The 19,200-nt window shown below is 38.9% G+C and overlaps 1 protein-coding gene across 8 annotated transcripts in view; it reads left to right on the forward strand.

Moving 5' to 3' along the window:
* The window catches only part of AHCTF1 (AT-hook containing transcription factor 1), a 79,291-nt gene that overhangs the window by 6,922 nt on the left and 53,169 nt on the right, over positions 1-19,200 (forward strand). For 5 of the 8 annotated variants that reach the window (XR_004383292.1, XM_032862862.1, XM_032862863.1 and 2 more), the window contains 5 exons: positions 7,351-7,475; positions 10,113-10,366; positions 13,813-13,993; positions 15,764-15,971; positions 17,240-17,356. Coding sequence is in view for 7 of the 8 variants with exons in the window: in XM_032862862.1 (XP_032718753.1) it covers positions 7,358-7,475; positions 10,113-10,366; positions 13,813-13,993; positions 15,764-15,971; positions 17,240-17,356 (878 nt within the window). In the remaining variant the exon portion in view is untranslated. Of the gene's footprint in view, positions 1-899; positions 1,028-7,350; positions 7,476-10,112; positions 10,367-13,812; positions 13,994-15,763; positions 15,972-17,239; positions 17,357-19,200 lie in introns of those variants that run through there. The other 3 variants (XM_032862864.1, XM_032862868.1, XM_032862865.1) reach the window with 2 other exon arrangements.

Consider the following 19,200-nt stretch of genomic DNA (forward strand, 5'->3'; position numbering starts at 1 on the left):
CTACATTCTCTAGTCAAAGGACATAGGGTGTCAGGATGGATTAAAAAAACAAGACCCATCTGTCTGCTGCTTGCAAGAGACTCGTCTGAGACCTAAAGACACCTGCAGATTGAAAGCAAGGGGATGGAGAACCATTTCTCATTGCTAATGGACATCAAAAGAAAGCCGGGGTAGCCATCCTTAGATCAGACAAACTAGATTTTAAACCAGTGGTTGTAACAAGAGCTGAAGAGGGGCACTCACTGTATCATAATAAAGGGGTCTATCCAACAAGAAGATCTTAACACTGGTCAATATTTATGCTCCCAACTTGGGAGCACCCAGATATTTAAAATAATTCATAACAAACATAGAGGAACCATAATTTAAGTGGTGGATTTTAACACCCCACCTACAGGAATGGACAGATCTTCAAAGCAGAAAATCAACAAGGAAACAATGGCTCTGAATGACACATTGGATCAGATGGACTTAACATATATTCAGAACATTTCATCCTAAAGCAGCAGAATACACATTCTTTTTGAGTGCACATGGGACATTCTCCAGAATAGATCACATGCTAGGTCACAAATCATGCCTCATCAAGTACAAAAAGTTTGAGATTGGGGCACCTGGCTGGCTCAGTTGGTTAAGCATCCGACTTTTGATCTCAGCTCAAGTCTTGATCTCAGGGTCTTGAGATCAAGCCCTGCGCTGGGCGTGGAGCCTACTTAAATTTCTCTCTCCCTTTCCCCTGCCCTTCCACCCTGAGTGTGCTCTCTCTCTCTCCCCCTCTCTCTATTTCTAATTAAAAAAAAGCTGATTGGGATCATACCATGGGTATTGTCCATCACAATGCTGTTTGTCTTTTTTTTTTTCTTTTTTTTTTTCAAGTAGGCTCTGCGCCCAACATGGGGTTTAAACTCACGACCCTGAGATCAAGAGGCACACCAACTGAACCAGCCAGGCACCTCTCCAATCACAGCAGTAAGAAACTTGAAGAAATCCACAAGAAAAAAGCTGGAGAGACCACAAATACATGGAGGTTAAAAAACATCTTACTAAAGAATAAATGGGTCACCCAGGAAATTAAAGAAGAAATTAAAAAATACATGGATACAGTGTACTTGGAACCTCTTAACACTTGAAAACATAAAAGGGTTGTTTAGCCCACAGTCCCTACAGCTCTGGGTTCTGTTTCTGATGGGTTAATGCAAATTGTTGAATTTATTTTGATGTAACAGAATAGTAATAAAAATCTACCCACTGATAAATTCAAGATAGCAAATGTTTCACAAAACTTTCTACTTCCTTTTATTTTATTTTAGGAGGTTCTGCCCCAGACGTGGGGTTAGAACTCACAACCCCAAGGTCAGGAGTCACATATTCTGCTGACTGTGTCTGCCAGGCACCCTTACTTCCTTTTGTTGTAGATTAATTGTGGTTTTATAAACTTTACCTTTAAGGTTTTCCTTCAAGTGAGGCTGCTTTTTTACAATTTAAAAATTATTATATTTTGGAATTTAGTGATTAAGTCAAATGGCTCTGTGTACCCTCTGAGATCATTCTTGTCCCTTGAGTTTTCTCTTTCTAGACCATTGAGTACCCCCTACCCTGAAAGTTTTTATTCCCATATGTCAGTTTTCACCTCAAGATCATCATCTTTTGGTGTTAGCCATTGAAGCAGTTTTTCCCCCCTCAAAAAAGTGTTGTATGCTGTGCTTCTCAGAATAATAGTGCTGGGGATACAAAGATGAGGCAGGGTGCCCGAAACTATAGGGCAGACATGGTATCAGTTTTACTTGAAGATTTGAAGTGTAACTAATGTCCAGTACATGGAAGTTGCTTCATAGATTGTAGCTTCCTTCCCCTTACCACTCATTTTAGGGTGGGAATGCCTTCAGATCTTTTATTCATCTATAATTTCCCATTTCTGTATCATACTGAGGAGGAGGAGTTTTTTTTTCTTCCCAGCAGGGATGGCTAAATTATCTCAGGACATTATTATAATTTTGTGATTTTCCATCTGGTATCATTTTCACAGTGATTTGAAATGTTATTTTTGTCATAAGTGGAATAGTTCAGTCTCTGGTCTCTTGATTTCATTGATCTGTTTCTCTGTTTTGTTGTTTTTTTGTTTTTGTTTTTTTCTTAATCGCATAGAACCAGCTTTTTGTTTCATGGATTATTTTCAACTATGATTTTTCTGTTTTGTTTCATTAAATTCAGTTCTCTCATTCCTTTCTTCTGTTGATGGTTTAATTTGTTCCTTTTCTAGTTTCTTAAGGTGGAAGCTTAGGTTACTGATAGGAGATCTTCCGGTTGTTTAGTGCTATGAATTCCCCTCTAAACACTGCTTTAAGCTGTATTACACAAATTTGGGTAGGTCATGTTTTCATTTTCATTCAGTTAAAAATACTCTTCTTTCTGAAGGAACTTCTTCGACATTCCTGGTACTGCCTATCTGCTGGTGACTGTCTTTTTCACTCTTGTATGTTGAAAGGTCTTTATTTTGCCTTCATTTTTAAGTGATATTTTCATAGGGATAGAATTCTAGGTTGACAGCTTTTTTTTTTTCTTTCAGAACTTAAAATATATTGTTTCACCGTCTTCTGGCTTGCATAGTTTTCCACGAGAAGTCTCTTGTCATTCTTGTTCATCTTTGCAGTGTGATACTTTTTATGATTTTCTCTTTGTCCCTTGCATATGATATATATGGTTCCAGTTTTAGTGTATGTACTGCTGAAGTGAGCCCAAGTATGATGTATTTTGGTGGCATTTCTTCATGTGCCTTGTGCTTGAGTTGTATTGGCCTTTTTGGATTTGTGGGTTTATAGTTTCATCAAATTTGGAAACTTTTGGCCATTAGTTTTTAAATATTTCTGTCCTTTTTTTTTTTTTTTTGGAGATTGCTGTTATATATTAGGGCACTTGATATTGTCCCATAGGTCATTGATGGTCTGTTGTTTTCCTTTCTGCCTCAGCCTTTTTTATTTTCTTCCATGTGCTTCGTATTAGATAGTTTCTACTGTGGATGTTTAGGTTCAGTAATACTTTAAGTGTCTGAATCCCATTCAGTATTTCTCATCTCTAGAAATTTGATTTGGTCTTTTTTATATCTTCTGAATCTTTCCTTAATAGGCTTGTGCCTTCTTCTGTCTTCTTGGACAGGTATTATGGCTAGGATAATTGATTTAATGTCCTCATCTAGTAATTCTAACTTCTGTGTTATTTCTAGGTCTATCTCTTTTTTTTTTAAATGGGTCATTTTTTTTGCTTCTTTTGCATACCTGGCAATTTTTGATTGGGTGCCAGATACTGTGAATTTCACTTTTTTTTTTTTAAGATTTTATTTATTTATTTGACAGAGATCACAAGTAGATGGAGAGGCAGGCAGAGAGAGAGAGAGGGAAGCAGGCTCCCCGCTGAGCAGAGAGCCCGATGTGGGGCTCGATCCCAGGACCCTGAGATCATGACCTGAGCCAAAGGCAGCGGCTTAACCCACTGAGCCACCCAGGCGCCCCTGAATTTCACTTTCTTTATTATTGAATATTTTTACATTCCTTTATACTTTCTTGAGCCTTGTTCTGGGGTGCAGCTAAGTTATTTGGAAACACTTTGATTCTTTTGAAGCTTGCTTTTTCAGACAAGACCAGAATGACCTTTAGAAAAGGGCTAATTTGGGGGCACCTGGGTGGCTTAGTCAGTTTAAGTATCTGCCTTCGGCTCAGGTCATGATCTCAGGGTCCTGGGAACAAGGCCCACATTGGGCTCCCTGCTCAGTGAGGAATCTGCCTATCCCCTGCCTCTCCCTCTTGCTTGTACTCTCTCTCGCTTTCTCTCTGTCTCAAATAAATAAAACCTTTTTTAAAAGGGGGAGGTAATTTTTTTTTCCCCCTGCCACTATAGCAATCAGTACCTTTCTGAGTACTCTACTCAGTGCCTCATGTATTGTGAGGTTTTTCCACTTTGGAGCTATTCCTGGCCTTGTGTAAGCTTTGGGGATTGTTTCTCCTCTCTTTTTCCAATGATTCATCCCTTGGCTTCTGGTAGTTTCCTTTCATGCTTATTACATGGATCATATGAAGGTTCAGGGGACCCCACCACTGATATCTGGAGCTCTTTTTGTGTCTCAGACTTTCTGATCACTATTCTCCCTGAAGCCTTCTATCTATAATTCTTTAGGACTCCCTTTAAGGGAGAGTTTATTTGTGGTAGACTGTTTTTGTTTTTTTCTAAAAACATGTTTCATATTTAAGGATAATTCCAGGGATACATAATTATATGTTGACAGCAATGTTTGCTTAGAATTTTCAAGATATTCCAGACTTCTGGCTTCCACTGTTGTTGAGAAGTCATTTCTTTTTATTCTACCTAGGATTCACTGTTCTTCCCAATTCCAGAGAATTGGTGTGGTCTCTACAGATTTGGGAAATACCTTTTAGAATATTGATTCTTCTTCTTCTTTTTTTTTTTTTAAGATTTTATTTATTTATTAGACAGAGATCACAAGTAGGCAGAGAGGCAGGCAGAGAGAGAGGGGAAAGCAGGCACCCTGCTGAGCAGAGATGTGCAGGCCTTGATCCCAGGACCCTGAGATCATGACTGAAGCCAAAGGCAGAGGCTCAACCCACTGAGCCACCCAGGTGCCCCAGGCTTTTTTTTTTTTTTTTCCTCTTAATAGATATTACTTATTTGTCAGAGGGAGAGAGAGCACATGGGCACAGGCTCAGGGAGTGACAGGCAGAGGGAGAAACAAGCTCCCGCTGAGCAAGGAGCCCAGTGTGGGACTTGATACTGGGATCATGACCTGAGCTGAAGGCAGATAGTTAACCAACTCAGCCACCCAGGTGTCCCTAGAATATTGCTTTTTCCTTACTATTTAGTGTTCTGTTTTGAGGGATTCTGAATAAACATGTTAAATCTTCTTCCTCTCTTGCCTATAACTTTTTTTTAAAGATTTTATTTTTAAGTAGTCTTACACCAATGTGAGGCTTGAACTCAACGCTGAGATCATAAGTCAGATCCTCCACTGACTGGGCCAGCCAGGTGCCCCTCTTGCCTGTAACTTTCAACTACTTATTTCTTTGTCTCTCTGTCCTACATTCTTGAAGAGTTTGGGGATTCTCTTTCTTTTCCTAGTATGCTGTATTACTTGTTTTTTGAGTTCGTTTTTGTTTAAGTAGGTGCAAGAGAACTATTTGTTGAATAGAGACAAAAGAATATTTCTAAGTTATAAAGAATCATGATACAGTGATTACCTGTCTACTCACCATAAAAGTTTTAGAAAAAGGACATTGGAGTTCTTCTGTATTCCTTTCCATTCCAGCCCCTTTCCCTCTTCTCAAAGTAACTACTATTATAGTCCAAGTACTATTAACGGTTTTTGTGTTTATTGTTTCCTTGCTTTATTCATAGTTTTGTTACATATGTTTGTGTTTTTAAATATTATTTTCTTAGTTTGATAGCCTTTTAAATGTTATGTGAATATAATCGTTTCTGCGGATATTTTTTGCTCCTTTTATTATTATCACACTCTGACATTTGTCCGTATTGTTGCATATTGCTGCAATTCTCATTACTCCTTTGAGGTTTTTTCCCCCATTGAGTTTTGTTTTGTTTTGTTTTGTTTTGTTTTAAGATTTATTTATTTATTTATTTGGCAGAGAGAGAGAGAGAGAGAGAGACAGAAAGAGGGGGAATACAAGCAGGGGGAGTGGGAGAGGGAGAAACAGGCTTCCCGCTGAGCAGGGAGTCCAGTGTCGGGCTCCATCCCAGGACCCTGGGATCATGACCTGAGCCAAAGGCATAGGCTTAAGGATTGAGCCACCCAGGCACCCCCCCCCCATTGAGTTTTACATTTTACTTAATTTTTCATTCCAGGAGTTCTGTTACTTTTTTCAAATCTACTTGACCATTTTTCATTATAATTTTTAAAGTTTCTTCCTTACTAGCAAGCTAGATCTTTGAGTTCTTTACCATATTAAACATATTTTCTGTTCTCTGATTATTTTCAATACGTAAGATCTTTGATAGATTGATTCTGCTGGCTGGAGATCCTTGTTCTAGTTTGTTATTTTGACTGTGAGTCATTTTCTTTGGAATTTCATCTTTGAGAACTGAGATTCTGGAGAATATTTGGTGGTGTCTGTGGGTTTTTAGAGCATTACCAACCTGAGAATAATTTATGAAACATTGCCGAGTATTGTCAAATATCATAGCTTGAATTCTGGCCACCACTTTGTGTGAAGGGAAAGATTCTTTTTCTGAGCAGATACTTCTAGCCATGGCCAAAAGGAGCAGCATTATTGCTCCCTGTCCCGCACAGTGGGTGCTTCTCTCACTGATTTCTCACTGATTTATCTCACTGATAAGGCTAATGGTATAGCCTTATGGAGTTGAATGGCACGGGGAGGAGGCTCTTCTTTGTGTGCCTTGGCTCTGTTAGTCCATAGCTTTTTCTTCTTCCTCTATGCATCTCAAGAGTCTCAAAGTCAGAGACCACCAACATTGGATTTGGTAGCCAACCCTCAAGGCCCAAGCCAGCTTAGAGGTTTCCAAAATTCCTGCTGTCTCTTTTTCTTTAGATTTTATTTATTCATTTGACCGAGAGACAGAGATCACAAGTAGGCAGAGCGGCAGGCAGAGAGAGAGGGGGAAGCAGGCTCCCCGCAGAGCAGAGAGCCCAGTGTGGGGCTCGATCCCAGGACACTGAGACCATGACCTGAGCTGAAGGAAGAGGCTTAACCCACTGAGCCACCCAGGTGCCCCCCACTGTCTCTTCATGTTTGGCTCTATCAATTCATTCAAAAAAGTATTTTAACCATCATTTTTGGTTATTTACAATAGAAGGATCATTCCAGGAATCTAATCTCTATAGTGGAAGCAAAAGATACATTTTGATTTTTTTTCCTTCTATCGAATTAAAGACACATCCCAGACTTGATTCTTGAGATAACTGTGTTTGGACATTTTTTTATGGACTTTCTCCCCTTTGACTATAGCAGTAATTTTTCTAAAATGCATCAGTTCTTCCTGTTTGTGTGTGAAGAGTTCTTTGAGAGTAGGTCAGGCAATAAGATTAATGGCATTGAACCAGTTTTCAAACAATCTAGGGAATCATGTATATCCTTAGGACATCTTGCTTAATAAATCTATATTCTCCTAAAGCTGTTGGGAAATACGTTTTTAGGTGGGAACCACCTCAGACCCAGAAGCACATAAAGTGGGTTTTATGATCAGATTTTAGTTTTAGCTTATTTACTTTTGTGTGGTGGCTTTTTCTTTTTTTCCTTCTGGCTAGAGATAATCAAGTGTATTATAGTACAAATATATCGTAATAATATTATCTTTTAAAAATACTTACAGTGAAAGTATGCGAGGCTTAACAGCAAAAGTGACTAGTGGTCTTCTGCCCTTGCCAGAAGTGAGTCTTCAGGCCCTTGAAGATGAAGTATCAGTGGAATCTGTGCTTCAGGGAAAGATTGCTGCAGGTATGGTAATGTCGCTGAAAACTTAGATTTGATTGATTTGTAAGCTAATGAGCATGCATTGTAATTTTTTTACTGTGGGAGAAAAAACAATACTTGGTTATGGTGGTCTTACATAAGTATAGAACATCTACAATTAGTTATGTAATAATGTCTGTAAACTCTCAAACACATTTTCACTGAATCTTGGGATGGTTATTTTTCATTTTTCCTTATGCAAAATGCTGTATACTTTGTATCTTTCAGTGTTGGATATTTATATTTAGAAAATAGAAATAATACACAGCTGGTGTTTTTTTGTTTTTTTTTCTGGGGGGAGGGAGAGAGAGCGCGTGCGCCTATGTGCACCAGCCAGGGGTGGGGGAAGGGAGAGAGAGAGAGACTCTCAAGCAGGCTCCGCACCCCGTGCAGAGCCTGATGCAGGGCTTCCATCTCACAACCCTGAAATCATGACTGAGCCTAAATTAAGAGTTGAATGTTCAACCAGCTGATCCTCCCTGGTGCCCCTGTTACTTCTTTATGATCCATCAGTAAGTTTTATTGGTGATGAATTTGGATTAGAATCTAAATAGTCATTATAAAAATCTGATTGTAGGGCTGTAGATAATACAAAATACTCAGAAAGTCTTGTGGTTTGTTTTTTTTCTTTTTTAAAGATTTCATTTATTTATTTGTCAAAGAGGGAAGCAAGGAGAGAGAGAGCACAAGGGGGGTGAGCAGCAGGCAGAGGAAGAACTAGGCTCCCTCTGGGCAGGGAACCCGATGCGGGACTCAATCCCAGGACTCTGGGATCATGACCTGAGCCAAAGGCAGATGCTTTATCAATTAAGCCACCCAGGCATCCCAGAAAGTCTTATTTCTTAATTCCACTAATCTGAACAAGATTCCAATGTGGAGTTTGATTATATAATGCAGCAGAAAACCATACTAGAGTAGCCATTAAATTGTGGATTTCAGTCTAGTGAAAGATCTTGCAGGAGACTTTTCTGAAAATGAATTTCACGACTATCCATCCTAGCAGGTAGACAACAAAACTTATCAGTCATTTAGCTAGTTAGAGTGCTACCCTCTTGATTATTAAAAGTAGTAACAGTGCTTACTGTATGCCAGGCACTGTAACAACTTTTCATTGAGGTATTAGACCCTTACTGTTCTGTGTGGCTAAGAATCAAATATCCCAGTTATACAGGCAGCAAGTGGTGAAAGTGATTTTTGAATCCCATGTATTCAGGGCCTTCACTGTGCCATGCCATGTCCTTAAGCTAGGTAGCTGCCCTTACAGTGTAGTATATCCAGCTGTGTACTTAGATGCACGGTAGACATCACAAATTGGAAAGTTACCACCAGTCATGTAGCCGCTCAAGGGAAAATTCCAGTCTGTTCTTGATTCCTGTTTTACTTACCTCCCCATATGTTATTCATCAATAAGCCAGTCCTTTTAGTCCTGTCACTGAGCTGAATCTCCACATAAATAAAGTCAATCCACTTGTGTTTATTCACGGTCACTGACCAGGCAGAGGGTATTCTCCTCCGGTGTGGACCCTGTGCTCCCCCTTATTGTCCATTTTCTGCTTAGCAGCTAGAGTAACATTTAAAAACATAAATCAGATTGCTTAAAAACCTCCCAGTTGCTTTATATTTTGTACATAATAAAATCCAGACATGACTAGTAAGGAGTCAAGAAGGGCTTCTGATACTTCCTATTGTTATACTAGTTATGTCTTCTCAGAGTTTGAACTCTTCGGGGATAGAATCGTGTGTTCCACTTCATGAGCGCCAGAGCACCTGGTTTAATCCTTGTGGTATGATGCAGTGAAAGTGTGAATTTTGGCATTAGACTCATGCACTCTGGCTCTGGTATCTGTACCCATGCATTTTTTGTTTAAGATTTTACTTATTTATTAGAGAGAGAGCAGGAGCAGGGTGGGTGGCAGGCAGAGGGAGAAGCAGGCTTCCCGCTGAGCAGAGAGCCTGACACGGGGCTCAATCCCAGGACCCTGAGATATGACCTGAGCTGAAGGCAGACACTTAACAAACTGAGCCACCCTGTAGCCATACATCTTTGAGCAAGTTGTTTAACTGTATGAAAGTTTAACTAGGGGCACCTGGGTGGCTCAGTAGGTTAAAGCCTCTGCCTTTGGCTCAGGTCATGATCCCAGGGTCCTGGGATCGAGCCCCGCGTCGGGCTCTCTACTTGGCAGCGAGTCTGCTTCCCTTCCTCTCTCTCTCCTTGCCTCTCTGCCTACTTGTGATCTCTGTCTGTCAAATAAATAATAGATAAAACCTTAAAAAAAAAAAGAAGAAAGAAAGTTTAACTAAACTTATCTCTGAGTTGCCTTATCTCTGTTGAGGTGTGACAAGGAATAAATGAGATAATCTGTTTATAGCACGTATAAAGGCACCACATGGCATGGTGCCCTTAACGAATGGCTGCTTTATTACTGAGATAATAGATATTCAATATATTTCACTAGTTGGGACCACTCTATTCTATAAATGCTTAGATTTCACTTTGGAAATGATAAAGTTTTATCTATGATGAGCTGTGTATTATATATGTAGAAGATCTAACTGCTGTTTAGTTAGGTGGTGTACATACGGTATTAAAATAAGCAACATTTTTTTTCCCCTTCCTTCTAGGGCGGAGAGGACTTGCTTGCCTGGCGTGTGGTCAGCATCTGGAGGTGGTGCACTCTCTCACGGGAGAGCGGTTGTCTGCCTATAGATTTAGTGCCGTGAGTCAGCAGCCACCTGTGATCCTGGCTCTGAAGGAATTCTCTTGGCAGAAGAGAGTTGGATTGTTAATTGGATTGGAAGAAGCGGAGGGCAGTGTTCTCTGTCTTTATGACCTTGGCGTGTCCAGAGTGGTTAAAGCAGTTGTTCTCCCTGGAAGGGTAGGTACTGGTTAAGGTCTGTGAGCTTCTGCTTTCTGAGCTGTGCTCCTGCTGGGAACACAGGTGTGTTCGCTTCGTGACTGTTCACCGAGCTGTACATTTATAATTTGTTTACTTTTATCACAGTGTGTTCGTTTTCATTAAAAGTTCAAGATCGAAAAGAGGTTCAAGATAGTATATTATCAAAAGAACCTACCACTTAAAATAGAACTTTCTTATTCTTGGTTAGAAAATTGCAGAGTGAAGGTAGGGGTGACATCAAGGGTTCTAACATTCTTTTCTCTAAAAAGTATCATCCAAGTCTTGTTATCCTCAGTTGTGTTTTTCGAGGACACTGAAAGTTTATATTAGAATATTATGTTCATTAGTATGGCATTTTTTTGTTTTGTCTTTTTTAATTTGAAACTGTAGCCTTGGAGCACTGTGGAAGATAGGTCTTCCTTGTTTAAGATTTGAATAATATTTAAATAGTGGATTTATTTATAATTTATTAATTCTAATATATGTATGCCTTCCATATGCCAAACATCTTAACCAGTAGTAAGTATAGAAGTACTTTGAATTCAGGTTGTTTCTTCAGTAGGTTTATTCCTGCTCTTCCATATGCTAAGAAAAAGTATGTGCCCTTACCAAATGTACACACACATATAAATGCAAAATGATGTAAGAGTAGAATTCTCTCTGTACATAGTGTGGAAAAAAATGTAACAAATATATAATAGCATATAAACACTATACAATATGGACAATATATAAACCATACACAAATGATATATAACATATAAACAAATACATGCATTCATATAAATGTTATATTGTAGTCATAGAATAGCATTTTTTTTTTTTTTAAAGTTAAGAGGGAGATAAATGTCAGAATGCTATGTTTTTGCAGTTTGGGGAAACAGACTCAGTGGACAAATATAGGGGTCTGAAGTGGTTTATAGCCTGCTTATCTTACATGTACTTGCTAGTCAGACCTTAAAGGCAGAATTAATTTAGCAGTTTATTGAGTGCTTACTGTAGATCAAGCTGTGTGCTAAATTTTGGAGATGAGTAGAGACGTAGAACTTGGTCCACACTGTTGAAAAAGCTGATAATCTTTTAGAAGACGGGTCAGAAGTTTACAGCATAAATATAATAAGTATTTTTTTTTTAAGATTATTTCTTTTTTTTTTTTTTAAGATTTTATTTATTTATTTGACAGAGATTGCAAGTAGGCAGAGAGGCAGGCAGAGAGAGAGAGAAAGAGAAGCAGGTTTCCCGCTGAGCTGAGAGCCCGATGCGGGGCTCGATCCTAGGACCCTGAGATCATGACCCAAGCCAAAGGCAGAGGCTTAACCCACTGAGCCACCCAGGTGCCCCTATAATAAGTATTTTGATAAACTCAAGCACATGGAACATGGAAACAGATAGGTAATTTCTACTCCTAGAGGTTGGACGTTTCAGGCAATGAGATCAGCATGTAAAAAGTCACAGTATATGGAACATTTGGGAACTGAGCTTATTTGGAATGGCTGCGGGAGAGGGGAAATCAGAGGTAGGGTCTAGAAGTGCCGAGCGTTGAGATCGTAAATGGCCTTGTTTGTAGTTTGTGGCGTCTGCCTGAACTCTCTGGTGAAGTCATTTTAAGTTTAAAGCAGACCTCTAGTGTAAGAAGCTCTTCGGATTGGAGTAGTTCGGGCAGATAATAATGGTGAGCCAAACCAGGCAAATGACCTTCGAAAGGGAGAGAGGGAGAGGATGGGGGCAGATTCAGAGTATATTCAGAAGGTGACATGGATAGGACCTGTTGATCATTTGGTTAAGAGTAACTGAGAAGGAACAAGAGTTTTTATTTATTTTTTAAAGATTTTTTTAATGGAGTGTGTGCATGCGCATGAACAGGAGGGAGGGACAGAGGGAGAGGGAGAAGCAGACTCCCTCGCTGAGCAGGGAGCTCGACATGGGGCTCGATCCCAGGACCCGGGGACCATGACTTGAGCTGAAGGCAGACGTTTTACTGACTGAGCCCCCAGGTGCCCTGAAACAAGAGTCTTAGATAAGTTCCTGGTTGCTCAGTTGTGTGGATGTTCGGCATCCCATGAAAGAGGAAGGAGAAAGGAAGGATTGGAAGAGTAGTGGTAGATAACCTTCCATAGAAGTTTGGTTAACTAGTTGTTTTTTGGCTAGGGTAGAATAGTTCCTTTTAAAGTTGTTTGCTTTTAACTGCCTTACATTAAAATTAATTAAAGTACCATTATCAGTTAATTCATAGAGTATTTGTGTGGGGAATGCAAACTGAGATAGATTTCTTAACCCCTATCTGAGGGAATTGAAGAGACTGTGCTCTAGTATTTATAGACATTATTGCCATAATTTGGAAAAGGAAGAGTCCATGAAATTACAGCTTTCAGAATTAGAAACACTGTAGAATGTTTTGTGTACCAATGAATTATAGACAGAGTCAGGCTTTTGTCTGTGATAATAAATTACAGCCTGAAAAAAATAAATAAATAAAAATAAATTACAGCCTGAAACAAACTTCTATATTAATGCATAAACCATTGATAATTAATTTCCTCTTTTCTTTCTAGGACTCATCAGTATCATAGTAGAAGTCACTAAGTACTTAATTATCATATATCGTACCTAATTGTGAACTAATAGGAAACAGAAGGAAAGCTGAGTATAAAATACAGACTGTTTATTAGGTACAGACATTTAAAATTTGACACATGAGAGGAAGGGTAAAAACATAGTTCTATAATGTAGCTACAGTATGACTTCTTAAAAATAACTAAAGTTCTTGTTAAAGGTCAGTGATCCAGTCATTGCCAAAGCTTAGTGTGAAGTCCATTATTATACGGCCCTTTTAAAGAAGGTTAGACCTCTTTGGGCTTCAAGGCATAAACAGGACTTTCGTTTTAAAGAGTAAACAGTAAATTTTTCTTGAGAATGATTTATTTTTATTCTTCCTCAGGAAAAGAGGCTATCTGATCATGGAGTAGTTGGTTGAGAGCTTTGAAGAGAAAAAAATCTAGGTTTGAGTTTTACACTTAATGTCTGTGTGACTTGAATAACCCCAGCTAAACTTTCTAAGTTTCAGCATGGTTTCATCTTTGAACAGGTAGAATTATATATGATCCAGTATCCAGGGTTATCATGAATGTTAGTGAACCAATTAGCGCAAGGCCTGGCATACAAAAAACTTGGAGTAAACATCATTATTATTCCAACTGCATGATTTGTTTTACATTGAAATAATGGTGTCATTTTTATTTTATCTGAAGATTTCATAGTGTTATTCAGATTTACAGGTATCAAATGCAAATTTATAATTCTCTAATAGAAAATGTTTAAATCCATGATAACCAATAACCTGCTTTAACTTCCAATTTGTTTGTTTTTTAATTGTATTTTCTCACTTTGTATAAGAAAAACAAATGCTTTATTCAATGCTTTTTTAGGTGACAGCAATTGAACCCATAATTAGTCATGGAGGAGCCAGTGCCAGCACTCAGCATTTGCACCCAAGCCTGCGATGGCTTTTTGGTGTGGCCGCAGTGGTGACCGATGTTGGACAGATCCTTCTTGTTGACCTGTGTCTGGATGACATGTCATGCAGTCAGAATGAGTTAGAAGCTTCAGGTAATTGTTCAAAACCCAAAAATGAGCATCTGAATATTCTGATGCAGTGGATTGGTTGGTTTGTTTGTTTTTTTTTTAATAGTGAAAAATTTTTATATAGAAGCTTCTCTTTATGTGTCTTTGTTTCTTTTATTGTTTGGACCTATTGCATTACTGTTTTGAGCACTGGATACTTTTGCATGAGTTACTCTGTTTTACTGATGAGGTGTTCATATACTTGAAGGTCTTGTAAGAGATGGAGATTTTTATTTGTTTTTCCATATACACTTGAAAAATAGCTGTTATTAAGTATATGCTGGAAGAGGGGCTGAAAGTATAAAGTCTTGATCTTTATCCTATAAGACAGTCTAAAATTACGTACTGTGTAGGATCTAACATAGTATTTTTGGCACACTGATTTTATGCCTGCAGTAAGACCAAGTTAGAAATAAGGTAGTATAATAGGAAAAAAAACAGTTATCGAAGGTTTTCTTTCACAAAATAACGTCCTAAGATAGAACTAATGCTACTTAAATTTTTAAAAAGTGAAGAGAGAATTTTCTTCCTTTAACACGAATACTTAATGTTTCTAAATCTTCTCCTTATCAAGTGCTTGCCGTTCTTTGACTTTTATTTATGGGACGTTTATGTGATTGGTTTATGCAGGGAGGAGTGCTAACCTAAAATCTTTTTTTTTTTTTTTTAAGATTTTATTTATATATTTGACAGAGATCACAAGTAGGCAGAGAGGCAGGCAGAGAGAGAAGGGGAAGCAGGCTCCCTGCTGAGCAGAGAGCCAGATGTGGGGCTCGATCCCAGGACCCTGGGATCATGACCTGAGATGAAGGCAGAGGCTTTAACCTACTGAGCCACCCAGGCACCCCTAACCTAAAAATCTTAAAAAGTGTGTGTTATAATGTTTCAGGAAAGGACCATTTGATCTTGAAGACCTTCTTGATAGTTAAAGCAATCCTGTAATACTAGGGCAGAGCTTTTCCTCTGTGGATCAGCTAAGAAACAAATGATGATTATTTTATCCCAGTTTATAATGAGCATAACTAATAAAAATTGTCAGTGCATAGTAAAACTGATTAAAACTGCAAGTAGTAAAAATTGTATTTTATCAAAAACTTAAGAACCAAGTCAGATTTCTGAGCAAAATTTTAAATCTGTAAAATGCGACTTGAAAAAAAACTTACCTGGCAGAAATAATGGCCACATGGGCACTTGGGAAAAAAAAAAAAGGAAGTTCTCACAATGATAAAAACGTTATCTTAAAATCTGGTATGTGCAAAGACCTATGACTGATTAAATGAGTAAAGTTTAAAAGAAAATAATTGACTAGCAGAAATAACAGTAATTAAAAATGAATTTCTAGAATATTAGAAATGCTGGGGTGCCTGGGGTCTCAGTGGGTTAAGCCTCTGCCTTCAGCTCCGGTCATGATCCCAGAGTCCTGGGATCGAGTTCCGAATCTGGCTCTCTGCTCAGCAGGGAGCCTGCTTCCCCCTCTCTCTCTGCCTGCCTCTCTGCCTACTTGTGATATCTGTCTGTCAAATAAATAAATAAAATCTTTAAAAAAAAAAATGCTTGAACTGCTCTTTATGGAAAATTGATAGAGGACTTCAATAGTCTTTTTTTTTTTTTTTAAGATTTTATAGTTCAGTGTGCTTTGTTATCAGTAATCTAATTTTAATTGACCATAGTAGTCCTCAGTTGGAGCTTGAATAGTGGCTAAAACGTTTGCTTTTATGGTTGTTGTGATCTCTTAATCTTGTCTTGTTTTTCTAGACCTTGAAGTTGTAACCGGCATCCCAGCCGAAGTGCCGCACATCAGGGAGACCGTGATGCGTGAGGGCCGCCACCTGTGCTTCCAGCTGGTGAGCCCGTCGGGCACCCCCGTGTCAGTCCTTCGCTACATCAGCAGGACGAACCAGCTCGCTGTGGGCTTCTCTGATGGCTATCTAGCTCTTTGGAATATGAAAAGCATGAAAAGAGAGTAAGTACAGCTTCTTCTCTTACTTGATTATTGGTAGTTTCTTTCTGAATATAACTTTTTTTTGTTTTGTTTTGTTTTTTAAATTAAATTTTATTTTTTTAGTGTTCCAAGATTCATTGTTTATGCACCGCACCCAGTACTCCCTCTATGCAATACGTGCCCTCCTGAACACCTATCACCAGTCTCTCACAATGTCCAACCCCTCACCCCTCCAAAACCCTCATTTTTGTTTCTCAGAGTCCACAGTCTCTCATGGTTTGTTTCCCCCTCTGATTTTCCCCAACTCACTTCTCCAACTCCCAATGTCCTCCTCAATTATTACTATTTTAAAATTAGCATAAAGAGGAAAGGGTATGGTTAAAAATAAGATTTTTTTTTTTTTTTTAGTTTTATTTATTTAAGTGATCTCTACACTCCATGTGAGGCTCGAACTCATGACTCTAAGATCAGAAGTTGCATGCTCTCCCGACTGAGCCAGACAGGTGCCCCTCTTCTTCTTCTTTTTTTTTTTTTTTTTTTTTTTTCAATAAAAAATCTTTAAAAAATGACTACAGAAGTGACCCTTAATTGAGGGAGGTAGCAGCTCAGCATTATAAACTTTTGATCTCTTTAAAGAGTTAAGTAGATGCCTGTTTATCTCGTAAGTTGTCAGTTTAATAATTCATTTTTTTCCAAGGCATGTTGTATTTATTTATTTCCTTAGTTACTGACTTACTTTGTTTATTTATGGCTAAGTACCAGGATGAAGCGGCAGTGCCAGTCCCTAGTAGCTCCATGGGGCGAGTCCACCCCGCCTCTCTTTGCTTGAGAACCTCTTACCAGCTCTTGTCTTTGAACTGCTGCTAAGTGAATGCCCAGGGAACCTGGTTTCTGTCGTCTTTCCCCTGGCGCTGTCATCTCTTGGCTAACTGTGCTTTCTATGTGGTTTGTGGGAACTCTTTGGATTCTCATTCACTGGGGTGTCATGATGGGGAAACTTAAGCGCAGGGAGCTGAGATGGGAGTGTTGTGTCCGTGCTCATCTTTCGTAGGGGGTCTCTTGCTGGTAGCAGTCCACAGTGGCCTACCCCCACCTGACAGGAGGGGCTGGTTTACACACGCATGTGTGGGGGCACGTTAGTAGTTTTGGCCCTTCCCAAGGCCATGTCCATTGTCTTGCCATCCTGTGTGCGTTACAATCCGGCGATTCTCACACGAGACCCCTTATTCTTTCTGCATGAAATTATAACTTAAAAGTATGAACTGTCCTACTTCTTGTGCCTGTTGTAGATACTACACGCAGCTGGAGGGTGGCAGAGTTCCCGTGTATGCCGTCACTTTTCAGGAACCTGAGAACGATCCGCGTAATTGCTGTTACTTGTGGGCTGTTCAGTCGACACAAGATAGGTAAGTGTGACACGTGTGGTTTTTAAAAGTACTTGTCAAAGATGAGGCCACATTTCATTTTATTGGGAAAAGCCTTGTAGTATACTGTTTTTTTAGCGAAAACAGCATAATTCAGGAAATTAGCAAGTGATAATTGAAAGGACTTTGAAAGTTAAATGTTTCTACGTGGTTGAGTAAATTCTGGGATATCAGTGAGAAAAATGGTGCTTGTTTGACTTGCTCAGATGCTCTTTTGGAGTAAGCCAGTACAGGTGAGTGGGCAGCCTCTTACTGCCTTAGACAATTTTTATGGCCTTCTGTGTTCTTGCGCTCCTAAAATTTCATTTCTTCTCTTTGTTGTGTATGTCTCTCTCATTTTTATTTACCCTCACTCTGCTCCCTGGTCCTCCTGTTTGCCTTTTTCAGTATATTCTTAGCATTAACTTGGTTAGTTTTTCTGTCATAAGGTTTAATTTGTCCCAATTATAGCTAGTGAAAAATCTTTCAACTACCCGATAAGTTTGTTCAAATAGAATCGTTTAAGTATTGATTTTGTGTTATTTTTCTTTGGTGTTTTGTTCTTTCTTGGATGATGAGTGAAACAGTTGAGCTTGTGGTATAAATCCCATGATGGTGATAACGTGCATTTCCCAGTACTTTCTCTTCCCAAGTCTTTACTGTGGCTTGAGATACTTGAGTTATGGTCAATTTGGTTTTTTTGTTGTGTATGTGTGTGTTTTGTTTTTGTTTTAGATTTTATTTATTTATTTATTTGTGTGTGTGTGTGAGAGAGAGAGAGAAAGAGCACAAGTAGGGGGAGCAACAGGCAGAGGGAGAAGCAGGCTCCCCACCAAGCAAGGAGCTTGATATGGGACTTGATCCCAGGACCTGGGATCATGACCTGAGCCGAAAGCAGACGCTTAACTGGCTGAGCCATGTAGACGTCCCTGGATTTTTTGTTCCATGTCCCTACTTGGTGGTTTGGCCTTGCTTTTCTCTGTAGTAAGTCAGGAAATGAAGAATTATTTGCCACTTTGAAATTTGTCAATCCTGGAAACATACTGAAATGAAGATACAGAGCCCACTGTTGGGCTACCCCTTCTTTTAAGTCAAACCCCTATTTCCTTTCATCTGAGCGTAGTGGGAGACAGCAGCAGTTGGAGGGATGTGCCCTGTGAGGGCTCTGGATGGTGGGCAATGTGAAGGGACTTTTATCTAGTCAGTTGTGATATTCTGCTTATTTTTCCTCCTAGTATTGTCTCTTAGGATAAGTTCTATTGATTTTTTATTCTTTATGTGGGTTTTTATTTTTTTCTTAATTTCGCACACTAAATTCTAGAGTGCTTTCCTCTTATTTTGGAACTTGGTGAATAAGACTGCCTTCTTTTTTTTTATCATGCCACTCTTGATTCTTGGAGTGTTATCTGTAAGTGATGCCCACTCTGTCCTTATAATCATGAAGCTTATCTGAATATTCTATGTTCCTGATTTTCTTCTGTAAAATCCCTGTGAACTGTATACATTTCTCTTTGTTCTCTTTTGAGGTAGTTTTCAGAGCTCTCTACAGCTGATTCTTGTCAAGGTGGGAGCTGGGGCTCCAATCCCCCTGTGCTGTCAGAAATCCACATTTAACTTTGGACACCCATCCTGCTCCCCAAATTTAGCTACTGATAGCCTGCTGTTGACTGAAGCCCTACCAGTAAACATCAGCAATTAGCACATATTTTGTGTGTTAAATATGTTACATAACTATATTTTATAGTATTGCCTTTTGGCTTATTTTTTTCAGTATATTTATACTGTGCAGTTCATCTGCAAGTTTTCTCAGATTGTCACAAATCTCCAAAAAATTTCCCATTTGTATT

This window comes from Lontra canadensis, unplaced genomic scaffold, assembly GCF_010015895.1.
Source record: "Lontra canadensis isolate GAN:19392208 unplaced genomic scaffold, GSC_riverotter_1.0 scaffold24, whole genome shotgun sequence".
NCBI lineage: Eukaryota > Metazoa > Chordata > Mammalia > Carnivora > Mustelidae > Lontra > Lontra canadensis.